This window comes from Hyla sarda, chromosome 7 (genome assembly GCF_029499605.1).
Source record: "Hyla sarda isolate aHylSar1 chromosome 7, aHylSar1.hap1, whole genome shotgun sequence".
NCBI lineage: Eukaryota > Metazoa > Chordata > Amphibia > Anura > Hylidae > Hyla > Hyla sarda.
The window spans coordinates 13,871,549-13,895,247 of record NC_079195.1 but is presented as its reverse complement, the minus strand read 5'-3'; the positions used below and the strand labels follow the sequence as shown (position 1 = coordinate 13,895,247).

At 40.6% G+C, this 23,699-nt stretch overlaps 1 protein-coding gene across 4 annotated transcripts in view; it reads left to right on the top strand.

The window, feature by feature from the left end:
* Positions 1–23,699, top strand: part of HABP2 (hyaluronan binding protein 2) — a 212,226-nt gene that overhangs the window by 182,713 nt on the left and 5,814 nt on the right. For all 4 annotated transcript variants that reach the window (XM_056529825.1, XM_056529824.1, XM_056529826.1 and 1 more), the window contains 9 exons: positions 7,443–7,523; positions 9,574–9,681; positions 12,915–13,031; positions 13,841–13,957; positions 15,756–15,927; positions 16,223–16,317; positions 18,438–18,726; positions 20,749–20,891; positions 23,204–23,338. In XM_056529825.1, coding sequence (XP_056385800.1) covers positions 7,443–7,523; positions 9,574–9,681; positions 12,915–13,031; positions 13,841–13,957; positions 15,756–15,927; positions 16,223–16,317; positions 18,438–18,726; positions 20,749–20,891; positions 23,204–23,338 — 1,257 coding nt within the window. The remainder of the gene's footprint in view (positions 1–7,442; positions 7,524–9,573; positions 9,682–12,914; positions 13,032–13,840; positions 13,958–15,755; positions 15,928–16,222; positions 16,318–18,437; positions 18,727–20,748; positions 20,892–23,203; positions 23,339–23,699) is intronic.

The window sequence follows — 23,699 nt, the reverse complement described above, 5'->3', positions numbered from 1 at the left end:
TGTATAGATATATGTAGTCTATGGCGGGTGTATACAGATGTATAGATATATGTAGTCTATGGCGGGTGTATACAGATGTATAGATATATGCAGTGTATGGCGGGTGTATACAGATGTATAGATATATGCAGTGTATGGCGGGTGTATACAGATGTATAGATATATGTAGTCTATGGTGGGTGTATACAGATGTATAGATATATGTAGTCTATGGCGGGTGTATACAGATGTATAGATATATGCAGTGTATGGCGGGTGTATACAGATGTATAGATATATTTAGTCTATGGCGGGTGTATACAGATGTATAGATATATGTAGTCTATGGCGGGTGTATACAGGTGTATAGATATATGTAGTCTATGGTGGGTGTATACAGATGTATAGATATATGTAGTCTATGGTGGGTGTATACAGATGTATAGATATATGTAGTCTATGGTCGGGTGTATACAGATGTATAGATATATGTAGTCTATGGCGGGTGTATACAGATGTATAGATATATTTAGTCTATGGCGGGTGTATACAGATGTATAGATATATGCAGTCTATGGCGGGTGTATACAGATGTATAGATATATGTAGTCTATGGTGGGTGTATACAGATGTATAGATATATGTTGTGTATGGTGGGTGTATACAGCTGTATAGATATATGTAGTGTATGGCGGGTGTATACAGATGTATAGATATATGCAGTGTATGGCGGGTGTATATAGATATATAGATATATGTAGTGTATGGCGGGTGTATACAGATGTATAGATATATGTAGTCTATGGTAGGTGTATACAGATGTATAGATATATGTAGTGTATGGCGGGTGTATATAGATATATAGATATATGTAGTGTATGGCGGGTGTATACAGATGTATAGATATATGCAGTGTATGGCGGGTGTATATAGATATATTCGTTAATTTCTAACGATAATTTGTTTTCCCTTAGTCCTAACAGTAGCACAGATGGGGTATTCCACCCCCCGCGAACTGGTAGGACAGATGGAAGTTTTATTGAACCTAATTAAACAATCAGTAAAGACACACCCACAACCCCCTGTATAAGTAAGAGGGTCATCCTCTGCCTCATTGTGTAGTAACAAGAAGAACTAAAGGTAAATAATAGAAGAAAATAACTTAACTAGGGAGGGAAAGTTGTGCTACTGTTAGGACTAAGGGAAAACAAATTATCGTTAGAAATTAACGATTCCCTTACGTCCTAACCAGTAGCACAGATGGGGAAATGGCAAGCAGAAACCCTATGAGGGAGGGCTCTCATGCCTGACGGCAGATAATACTGACCGTCCAAATGAGGAAAAATCGGCCAATCTACTGTCAAGTCTGTAGTGGGTGATAAATGTGGAGAGAACTCCAGGAAGCAGCTTTGCATATATGTTCCAAGGGAACAAGACTCCTTTCCGCAAAGGAGGTAGATACAGACCTGGTGGAATGAGCTTTTACAAACTCAGGAGGCTCCTTACCTTGGGATACCATGGCAATACGAATGGCATCTTTTACCCATCTACTGATGGAGGGCTTTGAAGCTTTAAGACCTCTCTTGGGTCCTGAAAAGAGAATTAGCAGATTTTCATCCTTCCGAAACTCCAAAGATCTTCTTATATAGATCTGGAGACATCTCGAGATATCTAGGCAATGAAGAGCACTATCTTCATTGGAGGATGGAGGAGGAGAAAATACTGGCAGGGATATAACTTGATTTATATTTTGGAATGATGGAACCTTAGGTATAAAGGATGGCATGAATCTGAGTAACACTCGATCCGGCAAAAATTTAGTATATGGTTCAAGTGCCGAGAGCGCTTGAAGTTCCCCAATCCTTTTGGCTGAAGTGATTGCCAGTAAAAAAGTTATTTTAATGGTAACAAACTTCATGTCCACCTCCTCCAAGGGCTCAAAGGGGGGAGATGCTAACCCCTTGAGCACCGTCGATAAGTCCCATGCTGGGACAGGTTGTATAATTGTAGGTTTTAACCTTGAGGATCCCCTCAAGAATATTTTGACTAGTGGGTCTTGAGACAATGGTTTATTGAGAAAGGCAGAGATGGCTGATACCTGAACTCTGAGTGTGGAAGGAGATAGATTCTTGTCTAATCCCTCCTGGAGAAAGTTGAGGATTGTGGCAACAGCTGGATTCTGTCCAGGTAGTTGTTTCTTGGAGCACCAAGACTGAAAAGTTGTCCAAATTCTTTTATAGGCTCTGTTAGTGGACTCCGCTCTGGAATGCGAGAGGGTATTCAAGACCGCACTAGAAAGCCCTTCTAGATGTGGAAGGGACTGATCAACCTCCAGGCTGTCAGGTTGAACATTTGAAGATTTGAGCAGCTGTGAGTGTCCCCCGACACTAGTGCTTGCTCTGGGGGAAGCCTCCAGAATTGTCCCCGACTCATTTGCAAGAGTTGGGTAAACCAAGCTCTCTTGGGCCAAAATGGAATTATGGCTATGACAGAGGCTTGGTCCTGCCTGATTTTCATCAATACCCTTGGGATCAAGGAAATTGGAGGGAAGATGTAGGCCAGCCTGAACCTCCATGGGATTGAGAGAGCATCGATTGCTACTGGGTTGTCTTCCCTGTACAGGGAACAAAATCTCACCACTTTGGTGTTGAACCTTGTTGCCATAAGATCTATTTCTGGCATACCCCACCTGAGTATTATTTGTTTGAACATCTCTGGATGGAGAGACCATTCTCCAGTTGAAAGTCCTCTGCTCAGGCGGTCGGCGATCACATTGAGAGATCCCCGAATGTGAACTGCCGACAGGTGGGTTAGGTTCCTCTCTGCCCAATCCAAGATCAGACCCATCTCTGAGGAGGCTTTGTGATCGAGTGCCTCCCTGCTTGTTGATGTACAATACAGCCGTCATGCTGTCTGATTGGATCTTTACTGCTTTCCCTTGAAGAAGAGAAGCAAAGTGGAGGAGTGCTAATCTGATGGCTCGAATCTCGAGGAGATTGGAGGTTAACCCTCTCTCCTGAGGAGACCAAGATCCCCGCACTAACAGATCCAAGAGATGCGCTCCCCAACCTACAAGGGACGCGTCGGTAGTAAGTATGATCCAAGGGGGTTGGATCATTGACTTGCCGTCCTCGAGGTGAGACCACCATCTGAGAGAGGACCTGACTCGATAAGACAGGGAGTGGCACTTGTTTAGGCCCGAGGGCCTGAGATTCCAAGTGGCGAGCACCTCTGATTGAAGAGGGCGTAGATGCCAAAGAGCCCAAGGAACCGCATCCACGGTAGCGGACATAAGTCCCAACATCCGCATGAGAGTGCGAATGGAAACTCTCCGGGGTACAGAGAGAAAAAGGGCCAATTCCTGCACCCGAGATTTCCTCTCGGGAGAGAGGTAGAGTGTCATGGAGATTGAGTCGACTATGAAGCCGAGAAACCTCACTGAGGTAGTAGGGAGGAAATTGGATTTGGCCCAATTGACTATCCACCCTAACTGGTGAAGGAAGGATACTGCTAGTTGCAGATGTTGGGACAGGATCGCAGAAGAAGGAGCTCTGAGGAGCCAATCGTCTAGGTAGGGAACGATGCTGAGCCCCTGGAGCCTTAGAGCAGCGACTACCGCTACCACCACTTTGGTAAATGTGTGTGGGGCCGAAGAAATTCCAAACGGGAGGGCTACAAACTGGAGGTGTTTTAGAACTCCCCCTACCTGAACTGCGATCCTTAGATACTTTCTGGATACCGGATGAATAGGAATATGAAGGTAAGCATCCTTTAGATCCAGAGTAGCCAGGTAATCCCCTGGCGAGATGAGGTTGACCACAGATTGAATAGTTCCCATACGAAAGCGTTTGTGCTTCACATACTGATTGAGATATCTCAGATCTATAATCATCCGCCAGTCTCCTGTTACCTTGGGAACTAGGAAGACTGGAGAATAAATTCCTGACCCCCGTTCTGAAAGAGGAACTTCCTCTAAGGCATTCTTCTGGATGTATTCCAGAATGTAGGTTTCTAGCGCCCCCTGTTTGATTGGTGAAAAAACTCTTGTCTCCACATAATTGGATGGGGGAATTGATTCGAGGTCTATCGAATAACCATCCGAGATTAATCTCAGGACCCAAGGATCCTGAATGTGGAGGGACCAGGCGCTTGAAAAGTGGTGAAGACGACCACCAACTGGAATCTGGGGGGCAGGATGGGAAACTGGAAAGGTCACCTCGGCAAGGAACCCAGAGCTTCGTAGAAGCCCGCAGTCAGAGCTTTCTGTTGTCTTTGGAGCCACGGGAGCGTTTTCCGCCCCGGCGTTGATTACCCCATTCTCTCTGAGGCTTAGGCTGGGGGGCTGATCCGCCCCCAGAACGCCGGCCTCGACCACGAAAGGAGGAATAAGGAAGGGACTTGCCTTTCTTGTCAGAAAGTCCCTCCATAATGCGGTCCAGCTCAGCTCCGAAAAGAATGCCGGGTTCGTAAGGCATAGCACATAAGGTGTTCTTGGAAGAGTTGTCAACCTTCCAAGGTTTTAACCATAGAGGACGTCGTCGAGCGGAAGCCAGGGCCATAGACTTGGAGGCCAATTTAAGATGCTGGGTGGAAGCATCGCACAAAAAATCAACGGCCAGATTGGACGTCTTGAAGGATGAAAGAATTTCATCTCTAGGAACCCCCTGGTCCAAATCCGACTGGATGTTAGAAAGACGGGTCTTTAAAAAGTTTGCTACCTCAGAGCAAGCTATCGCCACTGATGCAGACGCAGAAGCAGTGGAGTAGGAGCGCCTCATGGCACAGTCAGCCTTCCGATCCATTGGATCCTGCAAGGAAGACCCATCCTCGGCAGGGACCACTGTCCTCTTGGACAGTTTGGCAACTGCCATGTCAACCTTAGGGGCAGGGCCCCAGGAAGAAAGCTGAGATTCCTGTATAGGAAACATGGTCTTAAATCTTTTAGTTAAGACCGGACCCTTTTCTGGTTTTTTCCATTCCGTTCTAAGCACGGACAGAAGGGTATCATCCGCTTTAAAGACCCTAGGTCCCTTAGAGGCGGAGGTAGAGGCTTCCCCGGGATCAACATCCTGGTCCCCCGACCGGATGGATCTCAGAAGACGCTGGGTCTTTTCCAGCGGAAAAAAATAAGATGCAGTGACCTCCTCATCCGAAGAGGAGGACTTGGAATCTTCTCTCTCCTGATCCACAGACATCTCCATTCTGGGAGGTGAAGAAGGTCTGGCGCGTTTCTGAGAGACAACGTGTTTCAGCTCCTCAATAGAGGCTTGCATAGCCGACATGTTAGAGGAGACCCACACATACATATCCTGGACTGTAGGTTCAGTCTGATGGGAAGGTAGAGACTTAGCCCTACAAGGAGGGCACCTGGAAAATTCATAATTATCCTCCAGGGGAGTATTGCAGTCATGGCAAGAGAGGTGCTTGCGCTTGGCGGATCTTTTTGCCAAGCCTTCACGATCCCCTGAGCCCTCGGTCGACATATCTAGGTAAATATGAGAGGAGTGATTAGATAATGTAGCGGCAAGAAAAAATTGCGGCTAGCTAAAATATAATAAAAATACCCAAGTTCTCAGCAAGAGACCAGGTAAGAGATAGGGAAACAGTAGAATCCGCAAGGATGCACTACTAGACTCAAAAAGACAGGACTGTGGAAGTACCAACAGCTCTGCGCTCTAGGAGGCTGAATGGCAGCCTAGGGGGAGTTTAAATATCCTCCTGGCTGGCGCCAAAACAAGACTCCGCCCACAAGGCGGAGTTGCAGAAGAGAAATCCTGTCTTACAAAAAACAGGAGGAAAGGAACCCTATTAGTTAGAGGGTTATAGAAGAGGCTCCTCGCTCGGTTTCGCCGCATTATTGGCAAAAACGGCGCAAAAAACCGAGCCGGGAGCGAAAGAGAGAAACAGGAAGTGACGTCAGACGCCGCTGACGCACTTCCGGCCGGGGCCGCGATTGGAGTCGCGGCTCCGAGGATAGGAGCAGATGGGCTCGCAAACTAAGCCCAGAACTGCAAGTAAGAGAAACCCCCCCCCCTCCAACAGGAGTAAGGGGGTCACCATCTGTCCCACTGTCCGGGAGGACAGAAAAAAACACAATGAGGCAGAGGATGACCCTCTTACTTATACAGGGGGTTGTGGGTGTGTCTTACTGATTGTTTAATTAGGTTCAATAAAACTTCCATCTGTCCTACCAGTTCGCGGGGGGTGGAATACCCCATCTGTGCTACTGGTTAGGACGTAAGGGAAAGATATATGTAGTGTATGGCGGGTGTATACAGATGTATAGATATATGTAGTCTATGGTGGGTGTATACAGCTGTATAGATATATGTAGTGTATGGCGGGTGTATGCAGATGTATAGATATATGTTGTGTATGGCGGGTGTATACAGATGTATAGATATATATATATGTAGTCTATGGCGGGTGTATACAGATGTATAGATATATGTTGTGTATGGTGGGTGTATACAGCTGTATAGATATATGTAGTGTATGGCGGGTGTATACAGATGTATAGATATATGCAGTGTATGGCGGGTGTATATAGATATATAGATATATGTAGTGTATGGCGGGTGTATACAGATGTATAGATATATGTAGTCTATGGTGGGTGTATACAGCTGTATAGATATCTGTAGTGTATGGCGGGTGTATATAGATATATAGATATATGTTGTGTATGGCGGGTGTATATAGATATATATATATATGCTGTCAATTCCCTGAAATTGGTTGGTTTCTGGCAATATAAGGCTAAGTTTCCACTTGTTTTTTTTTCTAGCAGTTTTTGAGCCAAAGTCAGAAGTGGATCCATAAGGGAGGAGAAGTCCTTCCTTTATTTGTCCTATTCCTTCTGAATACATTTCTGGCTTTGGCTCAAAAACTGCCAGAGAAAAACCAAGTGTTCTCTATACCCGCCTGGAGGTCCACAAAGGTTACAGACGGCTAAGAGGCCCTCGGAATTGTTATCCCCACAGACTGGAGACAAGAAGAAGCTGTATATACCCCCACGGTATATAGTGTCCACAAGAAAATATCTCCCTCAGGCCAGGATAAAGCTGGTACACAGGGCGCATGTAGTTCCCCATGAGATCCTCCGCGACCTTGGTAATCTGGACAATGACCTTGGCACTAGGAACCCGAGAACCACAGACCCTTAACTCACATTAGAGAAATAAAGACCATGAGGTCAGAAAAAAATGATCACCAGCGGGTGGCAGCAAAGAGCAATATTGTCTATGTGGTTGATTTAGGTTAAAGGGGTACTCCACTGCGCGTGTGCAAATACCCTTCTCCCAGCACAAGTAGACAAGGCCCCACTATAAAGATCCTGAGGGGTCTTGGAGGTCAGAACCCCCATGATCAGACACATCCCTTATCGGATAAGTTTTAAAGTAGTGGAGTACCCCTTTAATATTGTAATGTGAAAGTGCACACCCCCTCCCTCTGTTTTGCAGGACTCTTGCTGAAAGATCTAGAAAGGCGACTTGCAGAAGACTTGTATGCGCTGAACCTGTATTACTACGACAACATGGAGGGTAAAAAATATAAGGCAGGGAGGAGGGGGATGCAGCTGCAGCTTCTGTGTATGCAAAACAGCATGCTGTGAGAGGGGAGGGGGAGCGGCCGGAGGGACAAATCTGATTGGTCAGGGCACATAAAACAGCTCTGACATCACACCAGGGAGATTGCACTCACTTATCAGCAGGGCTCAAGTCCAGCAGGAAGTCATGGGTATGGAGTTCCTGCACTTTTTCCACTGCAGGAACCCTGTTCCCATTATCAAGAGTCCTGCAGAACCAGTCCTTGAGTGGAAATCTTGGGTTAGTTCCCACACTTTTTCTTCCAGGACTTGACCCCGGTTTATCAGGCCTGGAAAGATAGAATATGCAATCACAGAAAGGGCCCCAGCCCCCCATAATATACCCACTGTCTGTGAAAAGACAGACACTATGCGCACTTAATCGAGCAGGTGCCTTCAGCTGTTGCAAAACTACAATTCACAGCATGCCCGGACAGCCTTTGGTTGTACTTTTTGCAACAGCTGGAGGCACACTGGTTGGTAAACACTGCTTTATAGATTGCTGACTTTTGCAGTATGGTGCGGATTATAGTGTATAATCTGTGTGGTTGTTTCCAACATTCTATGTGTGTTTTCTAGAGCCTTGTTCTAGTCAGCTTTGTTTCTAGTCAGTCCGGGCATGTAGGACTTGTAGTTTTGCAACAGCTGGAGGCACCCTGGTTGGTAAATGCTGCTTTATAGATTGCTGACTTTTGCAGTATGGTGCGGATTATAGCTCTTTACAGTCGTTTCTAGCATTCTCTGTCTTTCCTAGTGCCTTGTTCTAGATAAGGAGATATAGTTTGGCAACAACTTAAGGCCCATGGTTGGGAAACGCTGCCCTAGGGTCAGTTGACCAGACTTGTCCAGTAGGCTCATCAAAAGACAGAAACTATATGCACTTAATCGAGAAATGTTTTCCAACCAGTGTGCCTCCAGCTGTTGCAAGCCTACAACTCCCAGCATGCCCGGACAGCCAAAGGCTGTCCGGGCATGCTGGTAGTTGTAGACTTGCAACAGCTGTAGACACACTGGTTGGAAAACACTGCTTTCCAGATTGCTGACTTTTGCAGTATGGTGCGGATTATAGCTCTGTACAGTCGTTTCTAGCATTTTCTGTCTTTCCTAGTGCCTTTTTCTAGATAGGGAGATATAGTTTGGCAACAACTTAAGGCCCATGATTGGGAAACGCTGCCCTAGGGTGAGGTGACCAAACTTGTCCAGTAGGCACATCAAAAGACAGAAACTATATACACTTAATCGAGAAATGTTTTCCAACCAGTGTGCCTCCAGCTGTTGCAAGCCTACAACTCCCAGCATGCCCGGACAGCCAAAGGCTGTCTGGGCATGCTGGTAGTTGTAGACTTGCAACAGCTGGAGACACACTGGTTGGGAAACACTGCTTTCTAGATTGCTAACTTTTGCAGTAGGGTGCGGATTATAGCTATGTACAGTAGTTTCTAGCATTCTCTGCCTTTCCTAGTGCCTTGTTCTAGATAGGGAGATATAGTTTGGCAACAACTTGAGGCCCATGGTTGGGAAACGCTGCCCTAGGGTGAGTTGACCAGACTTGTCCAGTAGGCTCATCAAAAGACAGAAACTATATGCACTTAATCGAGCAATGTTTCCCAACCAGTGTGCCTCCAGCTGTTGCAAGCCTACAACTCCCAGCATGCCCGGACAGCCAAAGGCTGTCCGGGCATGCTGGTAGTTGTAGGACTTGCAACAGCTGGAGACACACTGGTTGGGAAACACTGCTTTCTAGATTGCTGACTTTTGCAGTATGGTGCGGATTATAGTGCATGCTTTGTGCAGTTGTTTCCAGCATTTTCTCTGTGTTTCCTAGTGTCTTGTTCTAGTCTTATATTTTTCTAGTCAGTCCGGGCATGCTGGGAGATGTAGTTTTGCAACAGTTGGTGGCACACTGCAACAGAGAGTAAATAAGATGGGGGGGGGGGGGGCTCAGGAATAGTGGAGACGTGTATGTGTTCTGCGCTGTGTTAATATAAAACATCCTTTTTCATTAGATCCCTGCAGCTCTAACCCGTGTTTTAACCATGGAACATGTGTCAACACGGAGCAAGGATACACGTGCCGCTGCACAGAGTTCTTTACTGGATTAAACTGCGAGAAAGGTAAGAAAATAACAGGTATCCGCAGGTTAATCCCAATATGGCGGCCTGCGATGTACGCTGAAGTATCTGCTGGGTCATCACGTACCCCATCAGTAGTCTTTATCATCTACGAATACATAAAATCCATACCAGACATTTAATTTACTTATGGCTTCACTTATGACAATAAGGATTCTTTACTGTAAAAGCAGTAAGGCTGTGGAAGATTCATTATAGATTATATGATTCTTTACTGTAAAAGCTGTCAGGTTGTATAAGATTCATAATAGATTGTAAGGATTCTATAATGTAAAAGCTGTAAGGTTGTATAAGAGTCATAATAGATTATGAGATTCTTTACTGTTAAAACTGTAAGGTTGTATATGATTCATTATAGATTGTATGGATTCTTTACTGTAAAAGCAGTAAGGCTGTGGAAGATTCATTATAGATTATAAGATTATTTACTGTAAAAGCTGTCAGGTTGTATAAGATTCATAATAGATTGTAAGGATTCTATAATGTAAAAGCTGTAAGGCTGTGAAAGATTCATTATAGATTATAAGATTCTTTACTGTAAAAGCTGTAAGGTTGTATAAGATTCACAATAGATTGTGAGGATTCTATAACGTAAAAGCTGTAAGGCTGTGGAAGATTCATTAAAGATTATAGGATGCTTTACTGTAAAAGCAGTAAGATTGTATAAGAGTCATAATAGATTATGAAATTATTTACTGTTAAAACTGTAAGGTTGTATACGATTCATTATAGATTGTATGGATTCTTTACTGTAAAAGCAGTAAGGCTATGGAAGATTCATTATAGATTATATGATTCTTTACTGTAAAAGCTGTCAGGTTGTGATACATAATAGATTGTAAGGATTCTATAATGTAAAAGCTGTAAGGCTGTGGAAGATTCATTAAAGATTATAGGATGCTTTACTGTAAAAGCAGTAAGGTTTTATTAGTCATTATAGATTATAAGATTCTTTACTGTTCAAACTGTAAGGTTGTATATGATTCATTATAGATTGTATGGGTTCTTTACTGTAAAAGCAGTAAGGCTGTGGAAGAGTCACTATAAATTATTAGGATTCATTACTGTAAAAGCAAAAAGACTGTGGGAGTCTCCAAAGAGAATGAAGATTATCTACTTTAATAGTAGAAAGGCTGCAAAAGATTCTCTATAGACAGTAAGGATTCTTTAAAAGCAGTAAGGCTGTGGAAGATTCATTATAACTTATTCGATTTTTTACTGTAAAAGCTGTAAGGTTTTATATGATTCATTATAGATTATAAGGATTCTTTACAGTAAAAGCTGTAAGGTTGTATATGATTATATAGATTATAAGGATTCTTTACTGTAACATATGTAAGGTTGTATATGATTCAATATAGATTATAAGGATTCTTTACTGTAAAAGCAGTAAGGCTGTGAAAGTTTCATTTTAGAGTATAAGGATTATTTACTGTAAAAGCAGTAAGGCTATGGAAGATTAATTATAAATTATAAGGATTCATTACTGTAAAAGCAGAAAAACTGTGAAAGTCTCCATAGAGAATGAAGATTATCTATATTAATAGTAGAAAGGCTGTAAAAGATTCCTAGTAAATGAAAAGGATTCATTACTGTAAAAGCAGAAATGCTGTGGAAGTCTCAAAATAATGAAGATGATCTACTGTTATAGTAGAAAGGCTGTGAAAGATTCTCTATAGACAGTAAGCATTTATAAAAAGCAGTAACGCTTTGGGAGTCTTTAAAGACAATAAGGGTTCTCTACTGTAGGAGCAGTAAGAGTGTGGAATATTCTTTATATGCTATAAAGAGTATTTACAATAAAAGCAGTAATTCTCTAAAAAAAAAACACTCTATAAATGGCATGGGTTCTTTACTGTAAAAGTAGTAAGGTTGCAAAAAAAAAAAAAAACTGTGTCTATAGTAAGGATTCTTTACTCCAAGAGCAATATAGCTGTGAAATTTTCTCCATAGAACATAAGGATTCTTTAATGTGAAAGCAGTAAGACTATGGAATATACTTTTTAGATAATATGATATGGTAGCAGTAAGACTTCTTTACTGCTAGAGGTTTATAGTTTTGCAAAATAGCTAAAGATCCACAGAATGGAAACCACTGCTGTAGAAGATTAAATGTTCTTCTGCAACAACTGGAAGAAACTTAAATTTTAAAGATTATTTTCTGTAAAAGCAGTATTGCTGTGGAAGATTCTCTAAAGACAACAATAATTCTTTCATGTGAGAGCAGTAAGCTGTAAAATATTCTTATACACTGAAAAATTATTTATAATAAGACCAGCAAGTCTGTAAAAATACTTTGTAAATGTCCTGGATTCTTTACTGTAAGAGCAATAAGGCTGAGCAAAATTCTGGGTGTGCAGTAAATATTATTTACTGTCAGAGCAATAGGGCTGTAGGAATATTCTCCATAGAAGATAAGCTTTTGTTACTGTAAAAGCAGTAAGGCTATGGAATAATTATTGTAGATGATAGTGATTCATTACTGTAAAAGCAAGATGCTGTGGCCATCTCCAAATTGAATAAAAAATCTCTACTGTAATAGCAGAACAGCTGGGAAAGATTCTCTACAGACAATAAAGGTTCTTTAAAAGCAGAAGGCTGTGGTAGTCTCCAAAGACAATGAGGATTCTCTACTGTAAGAGCAGTAAGGCTGTGGAATATTCTTTTTACACTATAAAAATTATTTACAATAAAATAAATAACTCTGCGAAAAAATTATTTGTAAAGGGTAAGGATTCTTTACAGTGTAAGATAAATAAAGCAGAGGGATATTCTCCATAGAAGATACAGATTCTTTACAATTAGAGCAGTAAGACTAAGGAATATTCTTCATAGATTATGTGATCTTTATACTGTAAGAGCAAAAAGAGAGTGATATATTTCCCTTGAACAGTAAGGTTTCTTTACTGTAGTTTTGCAAAGATCTGCAGACAACTGGAAGAAACTTAATTTCCTGTAAGGATTCTTTACAGTAAATGTATTAGATTTTTTAGAAATCTCTGGAAACCCTATTAGATTTTCAGAAATCTTTGACCACCCTTCAAAACTACAACTCCCAGCATGCCCGGACAGCCGTTGGCTGTCCGGGCATGCTGGGAGTTGTAGTTTTGCAACATCTGGAGGGTCACATTTTGCAGATCACTGCGTCTCAGACATCATTGTGACAGTCCTTTTGGTTTCATGAATTTTAACTCCTATTTCTCTGTTGCGAACAGCGATGCGCCCGTGTAAGAAAGACACCTGCGCCCACGGCAACTGCGTCCTGAAGAAGTACGTCCCCTATTTCAAGTGTCGGTGTCACTATCCGTACCGCGGACCCACATGCAGCGCAGGTAAATGATGTGTATACAAAGGTGCTGCGCCATTTTCAAGATCTCTGCTTGCTGCTAGTGAATGGAAAGTCTCATAGACTACATAAAGAGACTGGAAACCCCTCCTGATCTAATACAGCTGAGGAGCTTGATACAATATATCAGCGAAGACAATGCTCTGTGAGCTAAGGGCATATGTATCACAATGAAGTGATTTGGGGCTAACTATATCCCTTATTGGTGGAAATTTTATTCTATTTTTTTTTAAATCAACTGATGCCAGAAAGTTAAACAGATTTGTAAATTACTTCTATTAAAAAATCTTAATCCTTCCTGTACTTATTAGCTGCTAAATTCTACAGAGGAAATTCTTTTCTCTTTGGATTTCTTTTCTGTCACGACAACAGTGCTCTCTGCTGACACCTCTGTCAGTTTTAGGAACTGTCCTGAGCAGGAAAAAATCCCCATAGCTAACATATGCTGCTCTGGATGGTTCCTAAAATGTATAGAGGTGTCAGCACAGAGCACTGTGGAAAGACAGAAAAGAAATCCCCAAAAAAATTTCCTCTGTAGTATTTAGCAGCTAATAAGTACTGGAAGAATTAAGATTTTTTTTATATAGAAGTAATTTACAAATCTGTTTAACATTTTGGCATCAGTTGATTTTTAAAAAAATGTTCTCCACCGGAGTACCCCTTTAATCTCCCCCCAAAGTTGATGACAAATATTGCAAGTGGAGCTCTGCTACATGTGAATAGTGCAAAACTACAACTCCCAGCATGCCTCACTATTACTGCCCAGGGTTGCATCTGATCTTGTTCTTCTTGCAGTGGAGACAGCCTGCACCAACAACCCCTGTAAGAACGGAGGAACCTGCCGGGAAAAACCTCTCAACGCCTTCGTCTGCATCTGTACGAAGAATTATAAAGGGAAGTTCTGCGAGATCGGTGAGTGCGCCGTGTATCCGAAATGTACTGGACACCGGAACGTGGCCATATGTGATGCTACATTGAGGAATTGTATCATAAGCGATTGCCTTGTGCTACCATGGTATCATTTGGTGCGGTGTTGCCAACGCATTTCGGGCACCGTTGCACCTTCCTCAGGGGACACTATGTGATACATATGAGTTACTACATTCTCTATAGACGGATATTGCATCATGTGTCTGTACAGTAAAAGGGATGACTCTCGCCATTATTGCCAGGAAGAACTAACAGAAGGAGTTGCCTATTGGTGATCAGATGAAAAAGAAGTTAGACCATAGGAGTATAGATTATTCCGGTATCAGAAAATTGTATTTAAACAAAACTATTACCCCATATACATATAACTTACTAATTGTACATGATTCAGCATGTTTTTGTGTTATTCATCCCTGGCAGGAAGTTGTGTAGTCCTCTCATTGTCAGTGTGGAGTTGTCTCAGAAGCTCCCGGATCCTCTCTCTCTTCTGATAGGAAGTTGTGTAGTCCTCTTATTATCAGTGTGGTGTTGTCCCAGCAGCTCCTCCCTCTCTCCTGACAGGAAGTTGTGTAGTCTATAGCTCCTGGACGTTCCCCCTTTCCCAGGACAATGCATAATTGTCTGCTGTCTCAGGAGGTGTGGCACAAGCTTGTCTCTGAGCTCAAGCCCCGCCCACTGAGTGATGTCACCAGATCTAACCAGGCCCTACAGCAGTGGTCTTCAAACTGTGGCCCTCCAGATGTTGCAAAACTACAATTCCCAGCATGCCCGGACAGCCGTTGGCTGTCCGGGCATGCTGGGAGTTGTAGTTTTGCAACATCTGGAGGGCCACAGTTTGAAGACCGCTGCCCTACAGCTACATCACCATCTCCTTGTCACATACATATACACATATATATCTTTTTTTGGGACATTTAGGGAAGAATGATATGATGTTACAGCATGCTGCCTTGTGATGAACTATGTCACAGGCAGAGGAGCAGACAGGGAATAAAGCAGGTGCTGCAACTTCACTGATTGTATGATAGTCTGCTGTGAAACGAGATGTTCTGCAGCTGCTCTGGGCTGTGAACTGGCAGGAAGGGCTGTGGGAGGGGAATAGGCTGGGAGAACTGTGATGAAGAAACTGATGGAAAGCAATGCATTCTGGGAATTGTAGTACTGAGCAACTGCTCAACCAGGAAGAAGTAAGAGGACATGGTATAGGAGAGGATTATGCACCCACAAAACAAATGGATTTATTGTACTTTCAAAACTAGGACAGATATGTGAGCAATGCTCTACAGCATGTTTACCTCAGAGTGCCCCTTTAAAGGGGTTATCCAGGAAAAAACTACTTTTTTTATATATCAACTGGCTCCAGAAAGTTAAACAGATTTGTAAATTCCGTCTATTAAAAAAATCTTAATCCTTTCAGTACTTATGAGCTGCTGAAGTTGAGTTGTTCTTTTCTCTCTCTAAGTGCTCCCTGATGACACCTGTCTCGGGAACCGCCCAGTTTAGAAGCAAATCCCCATAGCAAACCTCTTCTACTCTGTGCAGTACCCGAGACAAGCAGAGGTGTCAGCAGAGAGCACTGTTGTCAGACAGAAAAGAACAACTCAACTTCAGCAGCTGATAATTATTGGAAGGATTAAGATTTTTTTAATAGAAGTAATTTACAAATCTGTTTAACTTTCTGGAGCCAGTTGATATATATATATATATATATATATAAGTTTTTTCCTGGAATACCCCTTTAACACGGCTTATCTGTGGCTTTTTCATCTTGCCCCCTCAGCCATCAATGACTGCTACAGGAAAGACGGGCTCCGATACCGCGGACATGTCAGTCACTCTGAGCACGGGCACCAGTGCCTGCCCTGGGACTCCTACCTCCTGACCAGGGAGAGCGTCAACGCCTTCATTCCTGATTTATGGCAGTCCGGGGTCGGTGAGCACAATTTCTGCAGGTAAATGTCCGTACGATACCAGATACATTACTACAGGGGGGGTAATCCGGGGGAGGGGGGGGGGTCACAACCAGCCCGGCAATAGGGCAAACAGATAGCGGATATCCTTTGTATAATGTCATACTATGTTGTGTCTACAGCACCTGTGAAGAACTGTGTTTCCATGGTAACAGACTACAGACAAACCTGTTGTAGTCTGATCCTGTTACTGTTCGTATGTTAGTCTCTAGCAGATCAATGCTACAGGGGGGGGGGGGGGTGTCACATACTTACCGCTGTTTCTTCCATTACACAGAAATCCGGATGGCGCAGAGAAGCCGTGGTGTTACTTCCTGGATAAGGACGGGCAGCTGCGATGGGACGTGTGTAATGTGTCTGCCTGCCCCGCCGGTAAATATCCCTCCACATAATATAGTGCCCGCTCGGTGCGGCTTGCTGTGTAGTGATGAGCGGCAGGGGCCATATTCGAATTCGCGATATTTAGCGGATATAGGGACGAATATAGGGGCGAAATATAGGGACGAATATAGGGAACGATATAGGGGCGAAATTTTTTTTTTTCATGCGAAAATTCGGAATTAAATTCGTATAGTGCGCGATTATATCTTTCACCTAAAAGAAGGGAGTGATCAGTGTCCAGTCTGGAAGTGCCGATATTTGCATAAATATTCGCATAAATTTGCATTAAAAAAAAGGTATAGTCGTCATTACGAATATATATCGATATATTTATATATCTCTAAATATTCACAAAATGCCGATATTTGCATAAACATTCGCATAAATTTGCATTTAAAAAAATGAATATTCATCATTATGAATATATATCAATATATATATATATATATATATATTCACAAAATACCGATATTTGCATAAATTTGCATTTAAAAAAGGAATATTCGTCATTATAAATAAATATATATATATATATATATATATATATATATATATATATATATATATAAATATTTGTGAAATGCCGATATTCGCGGTAAAAATTCGCATTTCGAATAAATTTGAGTTCAACACTATTGCTGTGCATCTTGGGTAATGTCAGGGGACGAAAACTAGTCCAGTCTCAATCGTTGTCCGAATTCTAAAATGCTTTGTGTTCCTCTTCATCTTCCTTTCTGTACTTCTCACAGCTGAAGATTTGTTACAACTGTATCTAATCTAAACAATCTAGATTAGATCTGCACCGATACATTGTAACAAACTGTCAGAGCAGAAGAGAAATTTGCTCTGTGGATGCATTTTGCTCATAGGGCATTGTCTGGACTGAGTATATTGTAGCAAAACCTCAGCAGTTTTTGGATCATAGTAAGACTTTAACAATTTGACGATGCAATAGCAATTTAGGTCCACATATAGAGACACAAAGCATATGCTATAATCCGCACCATACTGCATAAGTCAGCAATCTATATTGCTTTGTTTCCATCCAAACCAGTGTGCCTCCAGCTGTTGCAAAACTACAACTCTCAGCATGCCCGGACAGCCAAAGGCTGTCCGGGCATGCTGAGAGTTGTAGTTTTGCAAGGAAACACTACATTACAGATGACTGACTTTTGCAGTATGGTGCGGATTTTCTCTGAGCAGTTTTTTTTTTGTGTGTGTTTCCTAGTGTTTTGTTTCATTTCTAGTCAGTCTAGGCATGCTGGGAGTTGTAGTTTTGCAAGGAAACACTACATTACAGATCACTGACTTTTGCAGTATGGTGCGGATTTTCTCTGAGCAATTTTTTTGTGTGTGTGTTTCCTAGTGTTTTGTTTTGTTTCTAGTCAGTCTAGGCATGCTGAGAGTTGTAGTTTTGCAAGGAAACACTACATTGCAGATCACTGACCTTTGCAGTATGGTGCGGATTTTCTCTGAGCAATTTTTTTGTGTGTGTGTTTCCTAGTGTTTTGTTTTGTTTCTAGTCAGTCTAGGCATGCTGAGAGTTGTAGTTTTGCAAGGAAACACTACATTACAGATCACTGACTTTTGCAGTATGGTGCGGATTTTCTCTGAGCAATTTTTTTGTGTGTGTGTTTTCTAGTGTTTTGTTTCGTTTCTAGTCAGTCTAGGCATGCTCAGAGTTGTAGTTTTGCAAGGAAACACTACATTACAGATCACTGACTTTTGCAGTATGGTGCGGATTTTCTCTGAGCAATTTTTTTTTTGTGTGTTTCCTAGTGTTTTGTTTCGTTTCTAGTCAGGCTAGGCATGCTGGGAGTTGTACTTTTGCAACACCTGGAGGCAAACTGGTCGAGAAACACTGCTGATTTATGCAGTATGGTGCGGATTATAGTGTATGCTTTGTGTTGGTATATGTGGGCCTAAAGGTTTCTCTGCAACATATAATATAATATAATGAAGATGGGGTTTGAGGGACCCTGGTACAGATTTTGGGGCCCAGAAGTGATGCTCCTCACAGGGGCAGGCTTGTGACAAAATAATAGGAAAAATGATGTTGTAGAAGTATGACTCCCACCATCCTCCCAGTTATCATCCGCACTGTTTTCTAGCTCCGCATCATAATGTGTCCACTACACCGAGGCCTCCAAAATCCACAGCACAACCCACGAGCGCCATCCCATCCAGCGCCCCATTCGCCACGTGTGGCATCCGGGAGCTGGCTGTTAACACCCGGGGAAGGATCTTTGGGGGGAAGAGGACCCAACCTGGCAAGCACCCATGGTTGGCATCGCTGCAGCTGAAGAGTCCCGCCGCCTCGTTCAACGCCGGGCATCTCTGCGGCGGCACCTTATTCGCTGAGTGTTGGATCCTGACAGCGGCACATTGTGTGAAGTCCATGTAAGTGACACCACGATCCCCACCCTAGGCCAGTGTTTCCCAACCAGTGTGCCTCCAGCTGCTGCAAAACTGCAACTCCCAGCATGCCCGGACTGACTAGAATAAAAAAAACTAACTACAACAAGGCGCTAGGAAACACACAGAATGCTGGAAACAACTGCAAAGAGCATCCACTATAATCCGCACCATACTGCAAAAGTCAGAAATCTATAAAGCGGTGTTTCCCAAACAGTGTGCCTCCAGCTGCTGCAAAAACTACAACATCGAGCATGCCCGGATAGCATTTGCTTGTAGTTTTGCAACAGCTGGAGACACACTGGTTGGGAAACACTGCTTTATAGATTGCTGACTATAGTGGATTATAGTGGATGCTCTTTGCAGTTGTTTCCAGCATTCTGTGTGTTTCCTAGCGCCTTGTTGTAGTTCGTTTTTTTTTTTCTAGTCAGTCCGGGCATGCTGGGAGTTGTAGTTTTGCAAAATTTGGAGGCATCCTGATTGGGAATCACTGCTTTATAAATTGCTGAATTTTACAGTATGGTGCGGATTATAGTATATGCTCTGTGAAGTTATTTCCAGCGTTTTCTGTGTGTGTTTACTATGTTTTGTTCTAGTCAGCTCAGTTTCTAGTCAGCCCGGGCATGCTACTTTTGCAACAGCTGGAGGCACACTGGCTGGAAAGCACTGCCCTAGAGTGCTGTGACACGTGTCCGGTATGCAAGTGTGCACCCTGAAAATGCTATAAAGGACGGATTAATGATTACGAAAACAAGACTTTCTTCCAAGAACAGCGCCATACCTGTCCACAGGTTGTGTGTGTCATTGCAGCTCAGTCTCTGTCACTTCACTAGAGCCTGACTGCAGAACCAGACACAACCAGCAGACAGGTGTGGCGTTGTGTAGCAGCTGTATTTGTCTGAACCTGGACAACCTCTTTGTGGATCATCTCCCCTACAAATGATCAAAATCCTTTTGAGAAGGGGCCACAAGAAAGTTCAGGTATATCACATATCACATTAATTCTTCACATTAGAAAAACAGAGATGATTTCTTCCAGATACAGCGTCACCCCTGTCCTCAGGTTGTATGTGGTATTACAACTTGGCTCCATTCACTTCAATGGAACTGAGCTGCAATGCCACACCCAACCTACCATAAGAACAAGGGTGGTGTGGTTTTTGGAAGAAATCAGCTCTGTTTTTCTAATCCTGGATTAGAAAATCCTTTAATTTTTGGATAATACATTTTATTAATTTTTTTATTCTTATTTGTATAAATTTTTTTTTTATTTTTTCATAAAAAATTATATATATATATATGTAAATATATATATTTTTATATGTAAATATATATGTGTATATATATATATATATATTTTATATGTATATATATATATTTTTTTTATATATATATATATATTTTTATATATATATATATATGTGTGTGTGTGTATATATATATTTATATATATTTCAATATATATATATATTTATATTTATATATATATATTTTATATATATATTTTTATATTTTTTTATATATATATATATATATATATATATATAATTTTTTTTATATATTTTTTTACATTTATATATATTTATATATATATATATATATATATATATATATATATATATAATGTTTTTTTTTTGTTTGTTTTTTTATTTACTTATCATTTGTTATTTTAAAAAAAAAAATATAAAAATATTTTTGGATAATAAAAAACAATCATCAATTTCCATATACTTTCCATTCCTCGTCACTTCCAAGATCTCTTCTTGCTGACGGTGAATGTAATCCTTCGTTAACATCCAGGCTCTGAAATCCCTTTACTTTTCACAGCTGAGGGTTTGCCACAACTGCACCCAGTCTAGACAATCTGTTTCTTTCAGCTATAGACATCAATAGTGCTGTTTATTTTAGTCTAGTTTGTTACAATGTATCAGTGCAGGTAAAAGTTATAAGTCTGGACAGCAAGCAGAGGTCTTGACAGTGACAAATAACAGTCCCTGTGTCTTTCAGGTCCCAGCCGGGTCTGTGGAGGGTGTCCCTGGGTAAGGTGGATCTCCAGAAGAACGAGACGTTGGAACAAACATTTGATGTGGAGAAGATAATAATACATGAGAATTATCGGGAGGAGATGTCCAGTCTGCACAATGATGTCGGTGAGTGATGGAAACAGGAAAAATACATTTATGTATTATAAAAAAATACTCTGTCCTGTTCTGATAGTTTGTTACAATGTATCAGCTAGATCAGTGGTCTCAAACTGTGGCCCTCCAGATGTTGCAAAACTTCAACTCCCAGCATGCCCGGACAGCCAACGGCTGTCTGGGCATGCTGGGAGTTGAAGTTTTGCAACATCTGGAGGGCCACAGTTTGAGATCACTGAGGTAGACGGTGCTTTTTTTCTTGTTTTTACTGAAAATTTGACTTTTATAATAAGATAATTTATATAATACTAATTATTATTATTAATAATAATAATAATAATTATTATTATTATTTCTTTATTTATCAAAATATTATATAATTATCTGTAATTAAATAACTCCAACCCAAAATTTGGTATTTTAATTAAAGGTTTGACTCCAGGGGTTTATATTTTTATTATTAATATTAACAATAATAATAATTTTATTTATTATTATTATTATTATTATTGTAATATTATATAATTATCTGTAATTAAATAACTCCAACCCAAAATTTGACATTTTAATGAAAGGTTTGACTCCAGGGGTTGAAAATGTTTAACTACTCATAATTTATATTTTTGTTATTAATATTAACAATAATAATAATAATGTTATTATTATTATTATTGTAATATTATATAATTATCTGTAATTAAATAACTCTAACCCAAAATTTGACATTTTAATGAAAGGTTTGACTCCAGGGGTTGAAAATGTTTAACTACAGATAATTTATATTATTATTATTATTATTATTAACAATAATAATAATCATCATTTATTATTATTATTATTATTATTGTAGTATTATATAATTATCTGTAATTAAATAACTCCAACCCAAAATTTTACATCTTAATGAAAGATTTGACTCCAGGGGTTGAAAATGTTTAACTACCGATGATTTATATTATTATTAATATTAACAATAATAATTTTATTTTTTATTATTATTATTATTGTAATATGATATAATTATCCGTAATTAAATAACTCCAACCCAAAATTTGACATTTTAATGAAAGGTTTGACTCCAGGGGTTGAAAATGTTTAACTACCGATAATTCATATTATTATTATTATTATTATTGTAATCAATTATATATTGTAATCAATTATTGTAGGGTCAAGCCTGTTCATTAAATGTCCAATTTAAAATAAATAAATAAATAAAAAAAAGAAGAAAAAAAAAGGGATTAGCTGATATATTGAAACAAACTCCCTATTAGAAACATTTTAGAGCGTAAAGGTAAATTTATGACGACTTTAGAATGAAATGTTTAACTACAGTTCATTTATAATATTTAAATAATTATCATCATTATTAATATTATTATTATTAATAGTAGCAATAATAATAATACTAATTACTATTCTTATTATTATTAATAATTGATATAATATTATATAATTATGTGTAGTTAAATTACTACCTCTGAGGTCAAACCTGTATACATCTAAACATGTATCCTAATCTTTCTTCTTATTTGAGTTGGCCCCTCATATATATATATATATATATATATATAAATATTCTTCTAGAGAAATCTGTCTCATACTTGCTAACAGTCAGAGAAGCACCACAAACTCAACCATGAAAGGGGGCGGAGCTAATGCATATATTATGACATGACAGACATCCAGCTCTAACTCCAACCACAGGCCCCAGATGAGATTAGTGTATTGCAGAGAGGCCCTTGCTCAGCCTACTTCTCTCTGATGAAGAAAACTCTTTTATGAAGATTAAGAACTTTAGCACTTTATTCTCACAGCATGGACAGGAACAATGTGACCTGACTGTAGACAGGATTTTACCTAGGGAAGACACATATGGCCTGGGTGTCTAAAATGCTTAGCAAGAGCAGGACTAGGAGATGGTGCTCTGGCCAAACCAGGTCTAGACTAGTTCTAACTATTTTAGTCCACCACTTCTTCTGGGAGAGGGAGGCTGCACTAGGGACTTCTCCCACAACTATTGGCTGGGAGACGTCACGTGACCAAGGTATCATTCATCTGTTACACAGCAATACAAATTATAACCCTATGGACATCTGTTTATATAGGGTGCTATATGCAAATATGTTTTATCATCTATTGCAAAGTACCTCAACCTGTGGCTCTCCAGCTGTTGCAAAATTACAATGCCGGAGGGCATGATGGGAGTTGTAGTTTGGCAACAGCTGGAGAGTCGCATGTGTAAGGAACTTTTCACTAGACAGTAAGGAGGAGGAATTGGGGGGGATCTCTTTGCTCTCACTTCTCTTTTTCCTTTGCTGCAGCCCTTATGAAGCTAAAGGAATCAGAAGGCAAGTGCGCCAGGGAGACGCGAAACGTTAAGACAGCGTGTCTACCGGACCGCGAGTTCCCACCGGGAAAGATATGTGACATTTCTGGATGGGGGATGACAGAACAAGGTGAGTTTTTCCCCAAATCTGGTTTTCAGCCTCAGGAACCATGATCTTTTCTGAAGTTACGTTCTCAGAAGAAAGTTTCCCATCATACAGAAATAGAAGAGCTGCAGCTGCGTCCCCCTCCTCCTCCCTCCACCCCTCCTCTCCTCACTATTAGTTGTTATATCACTGTAGATATTAAAGGGGTACTCCGGTGAAAAACTATTTTTTTTTCATATCAACTGGCTCCAGAAAGTTAAACAGATTTGTAAATTACTTCTATTAAAAAAAAAAAAATCTTAATCCTACCAGTACTTATCAGCTGCTGAAATTGAGTTGTTCTTTTCTATCTGACAACAATGCTCTCTGCTGACACCTCTGTCTA